The sequence below is a fragment of the Phalaenopsis equestris genome, unplaced genomic scaffold (assembly GCF_001263595.1).
Source record: "Phalaenopsis equestris unplaced genomic scaffold, ASM126359v1 Scaffold226633, whole genome shotgun sequence".
NCBI lineage: Eukaryota > Viridiplantae > Streptophyta > Magnoliopsida > Asparagales > Orchidaceae > Phalaenopsis > Phalaenopsis equestris.
This window is the reverse complement of record NW_018244647.1, coordinates 75,321-91,639: the sequence shown is the minus strand read 5'-3', so window position 1 is coordinate 91,639 and position 16,319 is coordinate 75,321. Positions and strand designations below refer to the sequence as shown.

Below are 16,319 nucleotides of genomic sequence, written 5' to 3'. Positions count from 1 at the left end.
CTCTAATACGCAAGGGTTGATGGTCTGATCTAGCCAATGCTGACCATTACATACACGAAAAATGGATTACATTGGTTCATCGTCCACACTGGACAATGAACCGAAGACCGTTCATGGTCAAATGCTAGGGTATAGTAGGGTTTATTTTTAATTTTAGTTTTATTTAGAATTTTTAAGGGTATAGGTCATCCCATATTATGATGGGTTAGCTTGGGTTATGTATGACTCATTTAAGAATGGGTCATGGGCTTAGTTCATGGGCTTGGGCCATAGTCTTAGATTATGGGTTAAGGCTGTAAGATTTAAACATAATATAAAGCCTAATGGGACAAAATCACTTTTAATTAATTAATTAAAAGAATGATAAAGTTGACCATATGATCATGGGTTGACCATATGGTCCATGGTTGACCACATGATCCAAGATTGACCATATGGTCCATGGGTTGAACACTTGGTCATGGATTGGAGGGAGGAGGTGAAATGGTCAATTTAACAAATATAGAGCTTGGCTTAATAATTTGACCATCTCAATGTTCCATCAAAGTTTGGGTTCAAAGGGGGCACATTAGGGTTTAGGTCTAATTTTTAGGATTTAGTGGAGTTAGGGAAGTCCCTGGTGAGGCTGAGGATCATATTGTGTAGACCCCTCTCCCATAGTGGTTATGGTGGTCAAAGTGGGTCCTAGGATCTACAGTCAAGTTCCCAGGGCTTCAGATGGATTTTGGGGACCTAGGGAAAACAGATAACTCCCTAGGGTTTCGGGTTGATCTAGATGATCTAGGGAACGTCTAGCCCCTAATAGTCAATTTAGGTTCACCTAAGGCATGTCTAGCGTCTTGCCATGGTGGCTAATTTGGGTTCCTCCCTGGTCAAAATTCTAAACCCACTCAACCAAGGGTTGGGGACTTGAGCTTGCACTGGTGAGGTCCAAGAAGACACAACCCTAGTTTAGGGTCATGTATAAGTGGGTGAGATGAGTCCTCACAAAAGTGAGGTCAACAGCGGTTGACAATGATGAACCCTAATCTTGAGAGAACGAAGGAATGTCAAGTGATGGAGATAAAATGAAGAAAATGGCGAACCCTAAACCCTAAAGTTGAATAAGAATTTGAAACATTTATTTTACTGTAGAATTTGAAACGCCGAACACTACATACCTAATAGATTTAATTTTTATTTTTTTCTTGGCGGACCGGGTCCGATTCTTTAATATTTACGTGAATAAGAATTTGAAACATTTATTTTACTGTAGAATTAGAAACGCCGAACACCACATACCTAATAGATTTAATTTTTATTTTTTCCTTGACGGGCCGGGTCCGATTCTTTAATGTTTACGTATAATAATATTTTTTAAATACATAACAAGCACCCGTTTAAGATTGGCATTCGGATGTAGAATTGCCTCTAAGCAGATTTTTTAGATTATTTTTAATAATTTAATTTCAAATAAATATTTGAAAACTATTATCTAAATTTTAAATATATCATGTTAATCTTCCATTGCGTGACTATATGGTCCGATCTCATCAGAAAGAAAATGCAAGAAAAAAAAAACTCCTTTGTAAATGTAAGGGAGCATCTACCATCTATCATCTAAATTTTACATTATTATATTTTAACCACTCAAACCTTTCATAGCACATAAAAAAGACACCCATTTTAATTTTTAAAAATGAAATACATCTTCTTATCCATAAATAAGATGATATGTATGCAAAAATTAAAATTTACTTGTCAGACATGTAAATACATAAGAACTGAATGATATATAAGTAAATCTTCTTAAATGTAAAATAACGACAAAAAGATGTAGGGCAAACCATGATGGACAGGTGAGCCATCAACAACTGGAAAACCCCACACTTTTTCAAATTATTCGCCAATGCACTCACATGCATGTGATACAATGAGCTTCCAAATTAAAAATAGAAGGATACGTACCGATCAACATAGGCATTTCTAGCAGAGCAGAAGCCACAGAAAGGCGGCCATGGCGACCGAACTAAGAAGGGCAACACCTCTACCATATTATATGAATATTCTTCTTCTTATACTATTTATCTGCAACAGCTGCAGTGCAGTCATGGAAGATCATATCCATGGGTACAAAAACTCATCTTTCTTGCAGAATATTTATATATCAGAGTGGGATTTAGAGCCAGAGAATGGAAGAAGGCTTCTTCAGACGGGAAACCACATAAGTTATGGGGCTTTGGATCCGGATAGGCCAGCTGGGGGAACTAACAAGCCTGGGAATGCTTATAGTAGAGGCTGCCAGGCTAACTATTACTGCAGAAGCTAGACCTCGTTTAATCTGGGTTGGATCACTCGCTTTATCAGCTCTCTCTTGTCAAATTAAGCATGTTTGTTTTGATTTTTTTATGAATAAGCCTTTTTTCCCTTTTTTTTTTATTTTTGAGGAGAAAATCTACTTGGATCCTATCCTTATTTGGGGGTTGATCAAATTGACTAAACTAGAGGGTGTAAATTGTAATTAATTCTTCTTAGATCACCTCATCAAACGCTTAAATGACTCAAGTTTTGGCCAAGTTTGATTTTAAGGGAATATAAATCTCTCTTCTTTTAATTTATTATTATCATTATTTGATATCATGCACTAAGTTTTCATTGTAACAGAATTTCTTAAAAAGATGATTTTCAGAGCAGAAACAAACAGAGTATCGAATTTTAGATCTTGTAGATGGGATTAAAGCTCTCAACCAAGAGATTAATGGAGAGGGACGATTTTAACAGTTTCTTTCTTCAGTAAGTTTTTATGAGATTTAGAAAATCGAACCAGACAGGTCGTTCTATTGCATAAAACCACCAAATTTTATGCATTTTACATACCTAAACTCTATTTTTTACATTTATACCGCCCAAATCACTAGATCAAATCAAATAAACCATTATTACAAAGAAATTCAATTTACATAAATATCATTCAATTTTACTTATTTACACATATGACGCCTAAAACTCTTCTATTTTATATTCATACCACAAAAATTATCCATATCACATAAAACATATCACGATTTTAATTTTTAAAAATTGAAATACATGTTTTCATGTATAGATAAAATAAGATATGTTAAAATTAAACTTTAAGTGTTAGTTATTTAAATACATAAGGATTGAGTGGGATGTAACTCTTATGTATTGTTATTTTTAAATACATTTATGATTTTATTGGTCATCAGGTTGAACCTCCGATTCAATCACATCAATTGTGGCACTTACATACTAATATAGCATTTAAAGTTTATTATTTATAAAATTAACAACAGTTTTCATATATTTATCAAATCCACACTCAAATATCAAAATTTGCAACAAAATTCCAACCTATAGTTTCAATTTTTATATGACGTCCTGCGCGCGTGAAACCATGAGTTGACTGTTCATGATATGACGTCCTGCGCGCGTGAAACCATGAGTTGACAGGAAAACTTGGGTTCATACATGTTATCTTATTTTAAAACCATGTGCAATTTTCAACCTTTCTAAAGCGCTAAAAAAATGCCATGCTAAGAAATTAGAGGCAATATTTACCATATAAAACAATGACGATAACAATTAGTCTTTATCCCATTAAGTGGTCGGGTCGGCTACACGAGTTTTTTTTCTCCATTATGTCCTATTAGAAGTCATATTATCATTTAATTCTAATAGATTAAGATCATTTTTTATACAGTATGCCTAAATTTTTTTCGGTCTATCTCTGCCTCTCTTAACATAAATAGAATCTAAACGAGCCAGTTGATATGAAATACATACTTGATATGTCCCCAAAATATTGGCTTAATGAAGCATGAATCTTGATGCACGTCGGAGCTAAAAGCTTCAAATATTTAATTACATATATTATGATTCAAATGAAGTGTCTTGATAAATGAGTCAATTGATAAAAAAACATAATTCAATCCCAGTCCAAGTGAGCCTAAACAAGACACTTAAAGCATAATAAGAGATTTTGAAATATATTATGGGAATCAAATGATTTTCAAATCTAACAAATTTATAGTCATATCGAGCATCTCGATGAGATAAGTTCAATAGGCCCAAGATCACTTAATTCTTACATCATTAAGAAGCTTAAATACTCTTAAAATATCATCTGATCAAAGGGTTCACTCTAGGTCATCGAATGGAGTGGTATGGATTCATATTGTATTTAAGAAGCATGCTACTCACCAAATCTATAAATAGACTCTCACTCTTTTCATGAAGGGGGTCTAAGCCTGGAGAAGAAAGCTAAAGAAGCTCCAAGCTTTTAAGGGTTATGAGTTTCATCACAGCCATCTGGCCACTGCTACCACCAGAACACTGCTATTCAGACATCACTGTTACTATCGTCATACCACCTTCATATGGCCACTATCGACATCGGACCACCACTACCCTGCCACCACCATCCCTACTGTCAGATTACCATTGTCTTCCCATCATCATAACTAGACCACTGTTGTTCGACCATCACTGTTGTCACTGCAAAACGAGATTGTCTTCCCATCATCATAACTAGACCACTGTTGTCACTGCAAAACGACCACACTCTAGTCTCCATTGTCGAACTACCGTTACCCAACCACCACCATTGCCATCCTTGGACCATCGTCGCCTAGCCACCACCACCATAAGACTACAACTACATGGCCACCACTATTGTCATCTTTAAACCATCATCAACGGGTCATTGTTGTCGGACAAGTGGTGTCTGGCCACCACTATTACAATAGTTGGACCACCGTTGTTTGGCCGCCGTCGCCAGAACTTCATTGTCCGAACACCACTAGCATTGTTGTCAAACTACGGTCATTGGGTTGTCGCTACGACTGGACCTCTACTACCTGACCATCACCGTTTTGACGTTATTGACGACACTAGCATCAAATTTTCTAGCACATTACCTCTACTGTCGATCTTCTTTGATCGCTTCCAAGTCACCATCACTTCCCTAAAAAATTCCATCACTCCTCTAGCAGAATTCACTTTGATAACGCCCACTTGTGTAATATTGCTTCCGGCTATTCAAGAGTCGATAGAGTCTCGTAACCTACATCGACATGGTTTTTATGGTTTCGGGTTTTTCATGTAAAAACTATAGTTATTCTCTATCGATTTTTCTTGTTATTTGTATGCGAGTTGCTTTTTCGCATAATACTAGGACGTAAATATATCACTCTACCGCTACAAATTTACTTGCACACAATAATATGTAATGTTCCCCATGCTGTACTTTTCGAATCGCATATTCTTGTTAATTTTTTGAATGAATGTTTTTTAACTCACATATATTATCAATCAAACACCTTCACTTCTATTAAATTACAAACTTTTGTACGGATAACTTGTCATCCTTGTAACATTTGAATTATAATATTTCCATATGTATAGCACCATTATCATTATAGCAATATTATCTAAAAAACATTAAAAAGATAGGTTCTTTGTTGTGCTAAGCTTAGCTATTAATGTTATTTAGAATACTTCAATGAAGGAGAACATCAAACTTAAACCTTTCACTATAAATAACATAGTCTAAATCAAAAGAAATTGAACCAAACAGTCCCCGATTATTTAAGAAAAATGTTCTATTTCAATTAAGAAAAAAAAATTGCAAACATTTAGAGATAAAAATAAAACCTTTTTGAAAATGAAAACAATAACGGAGTAACTAAAATATTAATTTTTAAACTTATATATTTGTTTATATTTTCAGTTAATGCCCATCCATCAAGAAATTAATAGAGCATTTACATATGAACCATTCAATTATTATATATTTACATATATAACATCTGAGCTTCATTTTTTACTTATATGCCTCCTTAACGATGCATGAAAAAGTACATTTGAGTTTTTGAAGTAAGAAAAAAAAAATTGCATTTTTTTTATGTGATATGAAAGATTTATGTGGTAAAAGGATAAAAGCAAAATTTGGGTGTTAAATATGGTAAATACATTGGACTTGGGTGTTATGTATGTAAATGCCCCAAAACTAATATGATAAGACTCTACATGAGCCCAGTATGCCATCCCTCAACAACATCAAAATCATTTTAGCCAACATAAAAGAAAAAAAAAATGCATAAAAAATATATTATAAGGCCCAAAGAGGAAAGCTTACTATATTTGCTATTGATATTTTTCTTCACTTACATTTTTGTATAATGGTTGCAAATTCACGAGAAAAATTTATGTACGTAAGATACCCGCATTATATTCCCTACAACCTCTCTGTAACCTACCTGCAACATGCATGTAACTTATAAATCTATGAAAACAGAAACGTAAAACTTACTAGTTACAGGTAGGTTACAAGGAGTTTACAGGGGGTATAACGTGAATATAACACTCAATGCCCTCTTTATAACCTACCTTACGTACCCAATGCTGCTGCGTACATCTTACTTACGTAAATTTTTCTCCAAATTCACACCTTGGATATCTACAACAATCAAAACCTTCTACTCTGGCTTATGCTTGTGGCGATCTACTGCCCATAACCTCCGTCCCACAAACTTCAGAACCTCATCAATCAGCACCACCGGGAAAGATACCACCAAAACCAGAATCCACTCCTTCAGACTGAGTGCAACCACGCCGAACACGCTCGACAAAAATGGAACATAGAGAATGAAAGCATGAAGACTCAGCGAAACCCCCATCGCAACAAGCAGCCATGGATTTCTCCAAGGAGGCATTCTAACCAGGCTGTTTTCCTCCGACAAGGCGTTCAGAGAATTGAACATCTCGATCGCAACCAGAACGGAGAGCGAAAGCGTGGCGGCTTTAATCTTTCCGGCTGTGAAGTATTCGCAGGGATCCGAGAAGGAGATGACCCTGTTTCCAGCCAAGAATGGATCTGGAGAGAAATCTGCCCATGTATGGCATTCACTCCATGATCTGAGCTCGGCGAGTGAGACTAGGGTATGGCCGTCGCTTGTGAGATCAATGCCGATGAAAGAGGGCTGTGTGTACCATAGAATGAAGATGCCGACGGTAGCCAAGCCTACATAAGAACCAATCACCTGCAAAAGTATGGCTTATTTCATGAGAAATAGTGTGTGCCATGTCAATCTGCATCTATAAATCTAAACCATACCATGTAGCGGATGAGGATCCAAGAACTAATGAGTGCATCGTCACTCTTGCGAGGAGATTTTTGCATGATATCAACATCAGCAGGGTTGAAACCGAGGGCGGTGGCAGGAGGGCCATCGGTAACCAAATTGACCCATAGTAATTGAACTGGTATCAAACATTCTGGTATTCCAAGAGCCGCGGTAAGAAAGATGGAGATCACCTCACCTACATTAGATGATATCATGTACCTGCAAAAGGAGAAAACTCTAGTGATTCACGCCCCTCAATCAAGAAAAATTTGAGTACGGAAGATGTAGGTAGGTTATTCAGAGGATATTTCTGTAACATCTCTGTAACCTACCTCTCTGACGTACTCGGCACTGCGCATATCTTACTTGGGCAATTTTTTCTTTAATTCCTATGTATTTACATATCCAACACCAAAATTTTGCTCCTCACAATTATACCACCTAAATCTTCCTTATTTAATGGTATCTTAATGCAAGGAGAAGAAATTACAACACCTAATGAAAGATTTCATGTTATTGTATATTGCACGTCCTTCTGCTACAGCAGCAACAATTGTGCTAAAATTGTCATCGGCCAGAATCATATCAGAAGCCTCCTTTGCAACCTTGAAAGGGACAAAGAGACAATCTTAAGAAAAATAATTTAAGCGTACAGCATTTAAATTAATATTATAAAATTAAAGTAATATTATAAATTTAAATTTAATATATTAAAGGTAGGGAGGCAAGAGAATGAAACCTCAGTTCCAGTGATACCCATAGAAATTCCAATGTCAGCAAGTTTAAGTGCAGGAGCATCATTAATGCCATCTCCTGTCATTGCAACAACCTCACCCATGTCCTGGAGCAGCCTCACAATGTCTTGTTTGTGTCGTGGCTCGGCACGAGAGAAAACTAAGCCTCCGGTCTTCGACAAAATTTCGACTTTCTGACTAATGTGAAGGCTACTGAACTCTTTGCCAGTGAAACTCCTCCACTTAACAGTTTGTAGGCGAGGAAATAATCCAATTTCCTGACAGATTGCTTCTGCAGTAGACTTGTTGTCTCCAGTTATCACCAATACCTTAATTCCTGCTCCTCTACAATCTTCAATGGCTTTATAAACTTCTGGACGAGGAGGATCCTGGAAAAAAAAATCAACATTAGTGTTGATTGTTGTTCTTAATAGGAGTTTAGTGATAGAGAAAAGTGTCAAAATGATCCGTCTCTTTAAAGGGTGCTATTTTAGCCGTGTCAATAAAAATGCCAACTTATTTCCCACTCTTTTAATGGATACCAAAATAGTCCTCCATTTAAAGCGAAAATATTTACGTACGGAATACGCACGCAGCTCTCCGTGCGTAATCCCCTCCCAATAACCTCTCAATAACCTCTGCGAAGGTTATTGATATTGGGGGGGTTATTGCGGAGTTATTTCGGCGTTATTTGGAGTCAATAAACTTACACCATATAAAAAGTAAGTGTAACTGTGGAATGTGAAAGTGTAACTGCGAAAAAATTATTCCATACGGACAGCGTATGCATATGCGGTCCGATCTCGACCGTTGATCAGGTTTTTTTAAGAAAAAAAAAATTAAAAATGGGGCCAACGAAATACCCATTTGCTTTGATCGACGGTCGAGATAGGACAGCATATGCATCTCTGCATACGTTGTTCGTATGGAATAATTTTTCGTAATTGCGAAGGGTGCTGACTCCAAATAATGTCTAAAATAACTCCGAAATAACCCCCCATAATCTTCACAGAGGTTATTGAGCAGTTATTAGAAGGTGAATACGCACGGAGAGCTGCATGCGTTCTCCAAACGTAAATAGCGCTCCATTTAAATAGTCATCGGACTAATTTGAAACTTTTATAGACTCTGGGACTAAAATGAACTCATGTGAATAATCAGGAGATTATTTTGACACTTGCTCTTTGCTAATACTAACAAGGTAACTTACTCTAAGACCAACAACGCCAATGAAGATTAGATTGCTTTCGATTTCAGAGTAGTTGTTTGGATCGAGAAGCTTCATATGTGCAGGATGACTGTCTGTAAAGTAATCAGAAAACTCTCCCAAATCATCTTTATACGCAAAACCTAAGCAACGCAGGCCTTTTGAACTCATATCATGAACTCTAAGAAGTATCAGCTGCCTGCATTGCTCGTCCAGTTGAACAACTGACTTATCTGAGAGCTGCACATGGGTACTTCGTTCCAAAACACATTCAACAGCACCCTAAATATGTAAAACAAATGAGGAAAAATAATGAAATTAAATAAAAGAAATAAATTATTGCATAGACAAGCATTTAATATGATTTGCTAAAATTTTAAAGCATCTTAATGCATCAAGGTCCAAAAATATGAGTATGTAACTTTACGCCTGAATTACAGACTCGAACTACCGAAGATTTTAAGGCTGTTAAATATTGGAGACAAAGGCCGTTCCACAGTAATTAAGCATTTTATAACACAAATGAGAATTGGCTAATTTGCGTTAAATTTAGTAATTTTCTCTTCTTGTGATAACATGTTAGTAATAGACAAGGGGTACATTAAATCAAATAAAAAAAAAATTGCGTGTATAACAATACAGCTAGAACAATTTTAATGGATTTGAATTCAAAAATATTATATGAAAGTAGTAGATTTTGTGTGGGTATTACAAACAAACTATTTATCATCAAGAGAGATCAACGGTCAAATTTTTATAAGAAGTTATCAAATCAAACCACCAAGTTGGTTTTAGAATGTGTATCAGCGTCATCAATCTTGATTTTGCATTTCTAGGTACTGGGTACTAACATAGAAAATTAATTATGAGGAGGAACATTTTCTACATAATGATAAACATTTTCCACGTGATTTTATTTTAGGGCGGTGTTCCGAACAAAGGTTGTGCATCTAAAAATTTTGGGTTAAAATGTGGTGAATAACTGATTGGTAGGGAAACAAGACATCAAGATGACTAAAGGAGTTATAAAATTATGAGACTCTATTGATGAGATAGGTGACAGTAAACACGTCATCATTCCAAAACTTTTTTGGGACATTAGATTGAAGCATAATTGAGAGAGCCACTTCAAGGTGTCGATTTTTTCTCTCACCTATCCAATTTTGTTAAGGAGTGTCCGTACAAGAGTTATGATAGAGGATGATTTTACTCACCAAGAATTCACCTAAAATAGATTTAAAAAAATTCATGACCATTTTCGATTCAAAGGACTTGAATCGATGATTTAAATTGGGTCAAAATGAAGGCGTAAAAGTTTTTTTATCATTCAAGTGTGATCGTCAATTAGGTAAGGAACTACCTTTTATTAGTATAGCTAGAAGTAAGAGAGAGTCCCCACAAATCACTATAAATAAGTGAAAAGAGAGTGGAGACGTGTAAGAAGGATAAATATGGAACATGATAATGTTTATCTAATTGATAAATCTCACATTTGAAGTTAGCAAGATTTTTATTAATAAACATCAACGGATATAATTTTTTTAAATATTGAAAACTGGGATGACCCAAACGATAATGCAACAACATAATCGAATATTCAGTGTGGATCAAAAAATACTGCAATTACTGGGAAAAGTGTCCTCATCTCTGTGCCTTTCTCTTGGAAGAAGTAAAGCCCCGCTACTCGCTTAGCAGTTCTAATCATCATCCCCGAACAATGCTCATGAAAGACACAAATATCAGGAGAAAAATAAGCAATGCAATCTATATCATTGGTGTCAACGTACTAACTGATAACAGGTTATATTTCAGCAGGGGAACATGTAACAGATCTTCCAAGGTTAGACTGGTTGTTAATATAACTGACTCTTTACCAGCAATAGAGTTACAGAAGTCATCAACTATTTTAATTTGTGTTTTTCCCAGAGCAAGGGCAATATATCGAGAAAGCTTGAGTGCGTTCATTCATTTGGCCCGTGGCACCTGAACCAATAATCCACAGACTAGAAGACACAAAAGAAGTGAGTGCCACAGGAATGGTACCTTGACGAAAATGGGACGTCGATGGACTAGAAGAGAGCTGACTAGAACCAAGCAATTTGATTAATTGTTCCATCTGACTCTTAAGAAAGTCGGATGATTTCGGAGTGTTCCGAGTGGGAGCAGGTTGTATTGTAACAAATTCAGATGTTGTAGTGAAACCCAAAGATGAGGAGTATTTCGCTGACAGTTTTACGCTGGTTTTCCATGGAGTTTCCAGCATTTTTCCTGAGTATGGTTGGGTTTGTGACTATAATAATATGTGGAGTCAGTGGCTTGAGATGGCATGGACGAGTGTTGAGTTTTATTAGTACCAAGGCAGATGATTGACTTTAGTGAAAGTGCCAAGCATGAGAAGCCTCTGACTTTCTTCGCGTCAAATCTCTATTTATGCGGCATGAGCAGAAGGAAAGTGATCCCGACCAAGGATACAACTCCCAACTTCATCAAGATCTTTGTTAAAGTCAGCAAGTAACTGAAATATGTGATATTTTTCTATGATCATCTGAAAGAGGGAAAAGTCCGTCAGAGACTTCTACGTATAGTCATAGTAAAAATTGCATTCCATGCATAAGGCCAAAAAATCATTGTAGTACTGGGTCATGGTCATCGTTCCATGTTACACCTCGCAAATTTTCTTGGAAACCTCATAAAGTTGGTTGGAGTTCCCTGCATCTGAGTATGTATCCCCAACTGCAGCCTAAAGGGAGCTTGCAGAAGGAAGAAACAAATAAGAAGGGCTAATTTGCAGTCTTTGTAGTGTTAATAGGCCATGACATGACCATGAAATTCTCAACTTCCCATATTTCATACATTGGGTTAGTTTTAGGAGATTCACGAATCATTCCCGTGAGATAGCCAAATTTCTCCTGTCCTTTAATGAATAAAGACACGCCTTGGGATCATTAGATAAAATTGGATCCGTTCCGTTTATGGGTTGTAATTAGGAGTTCATGTGATTTTCCAGTCCTCCGGTCTATGGAGGGATTGAGATTGGTGTTGACCCTCCGGTGGACTCAAATACACCTATGAGAGAAGGCTCGGTGGTGAAAGAGTCTGTCATGATTCCAACTGACCAAATGTGATGTTGGATTACAGAGACATTGGAAGATCCTGAAGGCTGAACAGGAGAAGACCTGACGGTAGTACAATTCCCTGAAAGCACCAACTGGGAAGGACTGGCGAACTGGAGAAAATTCAAGCCAGCGAAAAGGATCTCTAATGGTCGGAAACACCCACCAGCCAACCCAGCGGTACTCTACAGAGCCGACGACTTGAGGCCTATGGCGGTAGAGGCTTGCGTTGCTTTTAGAGGGGTTGGCAGCAAAGGCTATCGCTGAGTATGGTAGCAGGAAGGAAAAAATAGGGAGAACCTGAGTTGGTCGGCGACAGAAGCCCTGAAGGGAAGGACCTACAAGTGGTCGACGGCTAGGGTGGAGGCTCTATATTTAGAACTATGGCTCTCATACCATGTTAGATTTTGAGAATAGAGCTTCTTACTTTCATTGATAAGAAAAAAAGATATAAATGTGTATTATAAGACCCAAATAAAAAGAAAGACACAAATTCAGAAGTAGACCAATTTTGAAATACATAAATATAAAAACGAAAAATAAAGAAAGCAAATAATAGCTAATAATAACTGCAACACTAATTAGTCTAATAATTAAGCTAATAATTCTAATACAATCATATAACATTCATTTCGCAAATTAAGATCATTCATCTGAAATTTCATATGAATGAGTAAGAGGCTAAATTTCATAATCTTTAAAGATTATTTTATCAAAGCACCAAGCATATAAAAGTAACACTTTAAAGCATAGGCCATCTACACATTGAGATAATTAATCGATTTTATAGTGCAGAGCACTAGATTAAGTCAAAATATTTTAACAATTATAACAAAAATAACTAAAGCAATTTTAATGGATATAATTTCAAAAACATTGCATGAAAGTAAAACCTTGTGTGAGGTACTAAAAGCAACTATTTCTTCAACAAATTTGATCAGAGGTCAAATCTTCATAAATTTTTATCAAATTGCATAACCAAATTTTTTTTAGTTTATAGATCAATATCAATAATCTTGATCTTGGGTGTGTTTTGTAATTCAGCTATTACGCACCTTAACGAGAAGACGATTAGCTCCCGTTGGTTCGCGGACAATTACGCTCATAGATTTGCGAATTCTGTCAAACTCCAAAGAGGCAATTCTTTTTGATCTCTTTATCCACCACTCACAGCATCCTACAAACATTTAAAAACAAATATACACCAATGATAACTTGAACAGCATAACCATTAACGCCTGTACTGTTATGCATCCATTAACAAGCGCTTATGTAATCACATGACAAAAAGAGGCATTTACATAGCACACAATTCTTTCATATTAACGTCTGACACCAAAACTTTAATATTTATAGACAAAGCATTAAAATCCTTAATATCATATCAAAAATAGCACTATCACCATTTTTTAAAAGTGAAATCCACATTTTCATACATAGGTTTAAACATCAAAGCGCTATAAATGTAAATATGAAAGTGGCTGTGAGATTTGTAAATACATGAGAATTGTATGCCACGTATGTAAATTTCTTTAATAAAAATGCAGAAATTATGCCAAAACAAACCTAGCTTGACCGTGTTATGACCAACAGAATGTTCAGCAACAAACTTTGAATCATAAAACCTGTTCCTGGCCTTCGTATCAGGGATTCCCATCTTCTCAACCAACACCTTCAGAAGTATAAAATGCACCAAACAATAAGAATTCAGAACATCAGATTCAGTTTATTAAGTGAAGTCATATTGTTTCTGCAAGCATTCATAGTGTTCACATTGTTTAGTTTTTTTATCACAGCTCCATGACATTTTACTTTCGGTGACAAATGCAAATTCAGCATTTTGCTTTTCTACCAGAAACTCTTCTAAACGATAGTTCCTTCTCACCCTTCTCTTTTGGTTTATTTTTCTATTATACTAAGCTCAAGATATTCTACAAGCAAACTATCACAGAGAGCACAGAAAATAGAAAAATAACACACCTTGAGAGCTGCCTCAGTAGGGAGTCCTGTAGCTCTGAACAAATAATTTTTGCAATACACCCCCGCATCATTGCAGATTGCGCATATCTGAGCTAATATTTGCATATTTGCCTCCATTTTTCCATAGGTCCACTTACTAATGCCTCCATCCTTTGGATTGAACGTTGAACCTTCAACATGAAAAACCTGAAAAGTTATTGCACTCCCTCCTAGAGTGAAAAACTCATTCACAGACATCTGGTTTGTTGTAAGAGTTCCTGTCTTATCCGAGCATATTACAGTTGTACATCCTAACGTCTCAACACAAGGAAGCTTCCTTACTATCGCATTCTTATGTGCCATCTTCCTGGTTCCCAGAGCTAAACAAGTAGTTATTACAGCAGGAAGGCCCTCAGGAATGGCAGCCACAGCCAACGCAACGGCTATTTTGAAGTAGTACGTGCATTTTTCAAATGAGAAGCGAAAATCCCATATGGATGCATTGGGAGCATCCCAAGTGATGAAATTTCTGTAGTTGATGGCCCATACTACAAGGCAAACCAGGCCAATAGCAAAGGTCAACCTTTCCCCGAATTCATCCAGCTTCTTCTTCAGAGGAGTGTCGTGTTCCTCCAGCGAAGCTTCATGAATCTGCCTCTGAATCATTCCGATTTCGGTGTTCATTCCTATACTGGTAACAACACATAAACAACTTCCATTCACAACAGTAGTTCCTGAAAACAACATGCACTCTTTCGCTTGCAGCTCGCAGTCATCAATAGGCACAGGGCTTGTGGTTTTTATCACAGGCATGCTCTCTCCGGTGAGTGAGCTCTGTTCGATTCTTAACGTTGATGTTTTCAGAGCTGCAATTCTCATGTCTGCAGGGACTTTATCACCAACCCTTAACTCCACAATATCTCCAGGTACCAGTTCCCTGGCAGGCAAGTCTTGTACAAAGTAGCCATCTCGAAGAACCTTGGCATGTTCGCATTGCAGCTCTTTGAGAGCTTTGAGAGCCTTTTCAGCATTGCTCTCTTGCCAGACTCCAACAACAGCATTGAGAATGAGAATCAAGATGATTACTAAGGGTTCCACATACACCTCAAAACCTGAATGATTAGATTCAGTTCCCTGCAGATATGCTAAAACGAATGAGATAAATGCTGAAACAAGGAGAATCTTCACAAGAACATCATCAAATTGTTCCAAGATGAGCTGCCAGGATGGCTTTCCCTTCTCCTTTCTGAGCTCATTCCACCCATATCTCTCCCGTCTCTTCTCAACTTCATATAAGCTTAGACCCTTCTCTAACTTGACACTGTACTCCTTCAAGCACTGCTCAACCGGCCATGACCATGCTGGAAATGGCTTCTCGTCCATGATTACAAAGAATTCAGATTCTCAAGTCAAGATCTTAGGTTTACTCCTGTCACAGAAGCATAATATCAAGCATCATCCAATATCCTGAAAAATATACTGGAGCAAGTCAAAAACAGTGGCATTGAAATTCATCATTGAATTTAAGCCAAATTTTGAAAATACAATAAAGTGTACTACGCGTTCCTAAGCAAAAAAAAAAAAAAACTTATGTTACTAATTGATAAATTAAATTCGTCAATAATTCAAGTTGCAAACAATACCTATACACGAAACAGATCTAAACTTCATTAACTTGTCATGTTCACAACAGCGTCAGGAAAGCAGACTGAAACAAAAGAATAAGGATAGAAAAATGGGATTATTAGATCAAAATAAATCGTTTCAGAATCTCTACCCTTCTTAACAGAATCAAAATCAGTGACTGGGCACTAAGAACAGAACAGTGAAGCGGAAGAATTTGAAAAGCGAAGGAACCGGAGCCAATGGAAAAAAAAATAACTTCCATGCACTAACTGAGAAGAAACAACCAAAGGAAACTACGTAGAAAAACAATAAGAAGACCCATGGCTCTTACCCGAATAACCGTAAAATATGATTCCTTTTCAAAATTTACAGGGACAATGAAGCAGAAATATGAACCGGTTGAATGACGCATGCGGCAAAGCGAAGCTGAAGAGAAAGGTTCAGAAGTGAATGAGGGAGGAAACCATACTTATATGTAAGGTCTGTGAATCTCGACCAGAGGTTTCGCTTAGTACCGACGCCAACGCGCACCTTTAGAAAAAGAGAAGTCGGG

At 36.7% G+C, this 16,319-nt stretch overlaps 1 protein-coding gene across 8 annotated transcripts; it reads right to left on the bottom strand.

The window, feature by feature from the left end:
* Window positions 1–6,125: 6,125 nt before the first annotated feature.
* On the bottom strand, window positions 6,126–16,319 carry LOC110037895 (calcium-transporting ATPase, endoplasmic reticulum-type). 8 transcript variants are annotated; one of them, XM_020742623.1, is made up of 10 exons: window positions 16,098–16,224; window positions 15,784–15,848; window positions 14,162–15,607; window positions 13,748–13,853; window positions 13,237–13,358; window positions 9,072–9,350; window positions 7,867–8,250; window positions 7,623–7,732; window positions 7,118–7,346; window positions 6,126–7,043 (listed from the first exon to the last, which is right to left on the bottom strand). In XM_020742623.1, the coding sequence occupies exons 3-10, from the start codon at window positions 15,521–15,523 to the stop codon at window positions 6,480–6,482; spliced, it is 3,156 nt and encodes a 1,051-aa protein (XP_020598282.1). In that variant the 5' UTR covers window positions 15,524–15,607; window positions 15,784–15,848; window positions 16,098–16,224; the 3' UTR covers window positions 6,126–6,479. The 8 variants fall into 8 exon arrangements, with proteins under 8 accessions (XP_020598282.1, XP_020598284.1, XP_020598283.1 ...); XM_020742625.1 differs by having other exon boundaries at window positions 14,162–15,569; XM_020742624.1 differs by lacking the exons at window positions 15,784–15,848; window positions 16,098–16,224 and adding an exon at window positions 16,236–16,319.

Bases quoted from the DNA above. Each gene is read 5' to 3' on its own strand.
- LOC110037895 (XM_020742624.1), bottom strand. From the start codon at position 15,523: ATGGACGAGAAGCCATTTCCAGCATGGTCATGGCCGGTTGAGCAGTGC. The intron at 7,347-7,622 runs GTGTTGTAATTT...CTCCTTTTGCAG, and splicing joins AACATGAAATCTTTCATTAG to GTACATGATATCATCTAATG. The intron at 7,044-7,117 runs GTATGGTTTAGA...ATACTTTTGCAG, and splicing joins GGATCCTCATCCGCTACATG to GTGATTGGTTCTTATGTAGG.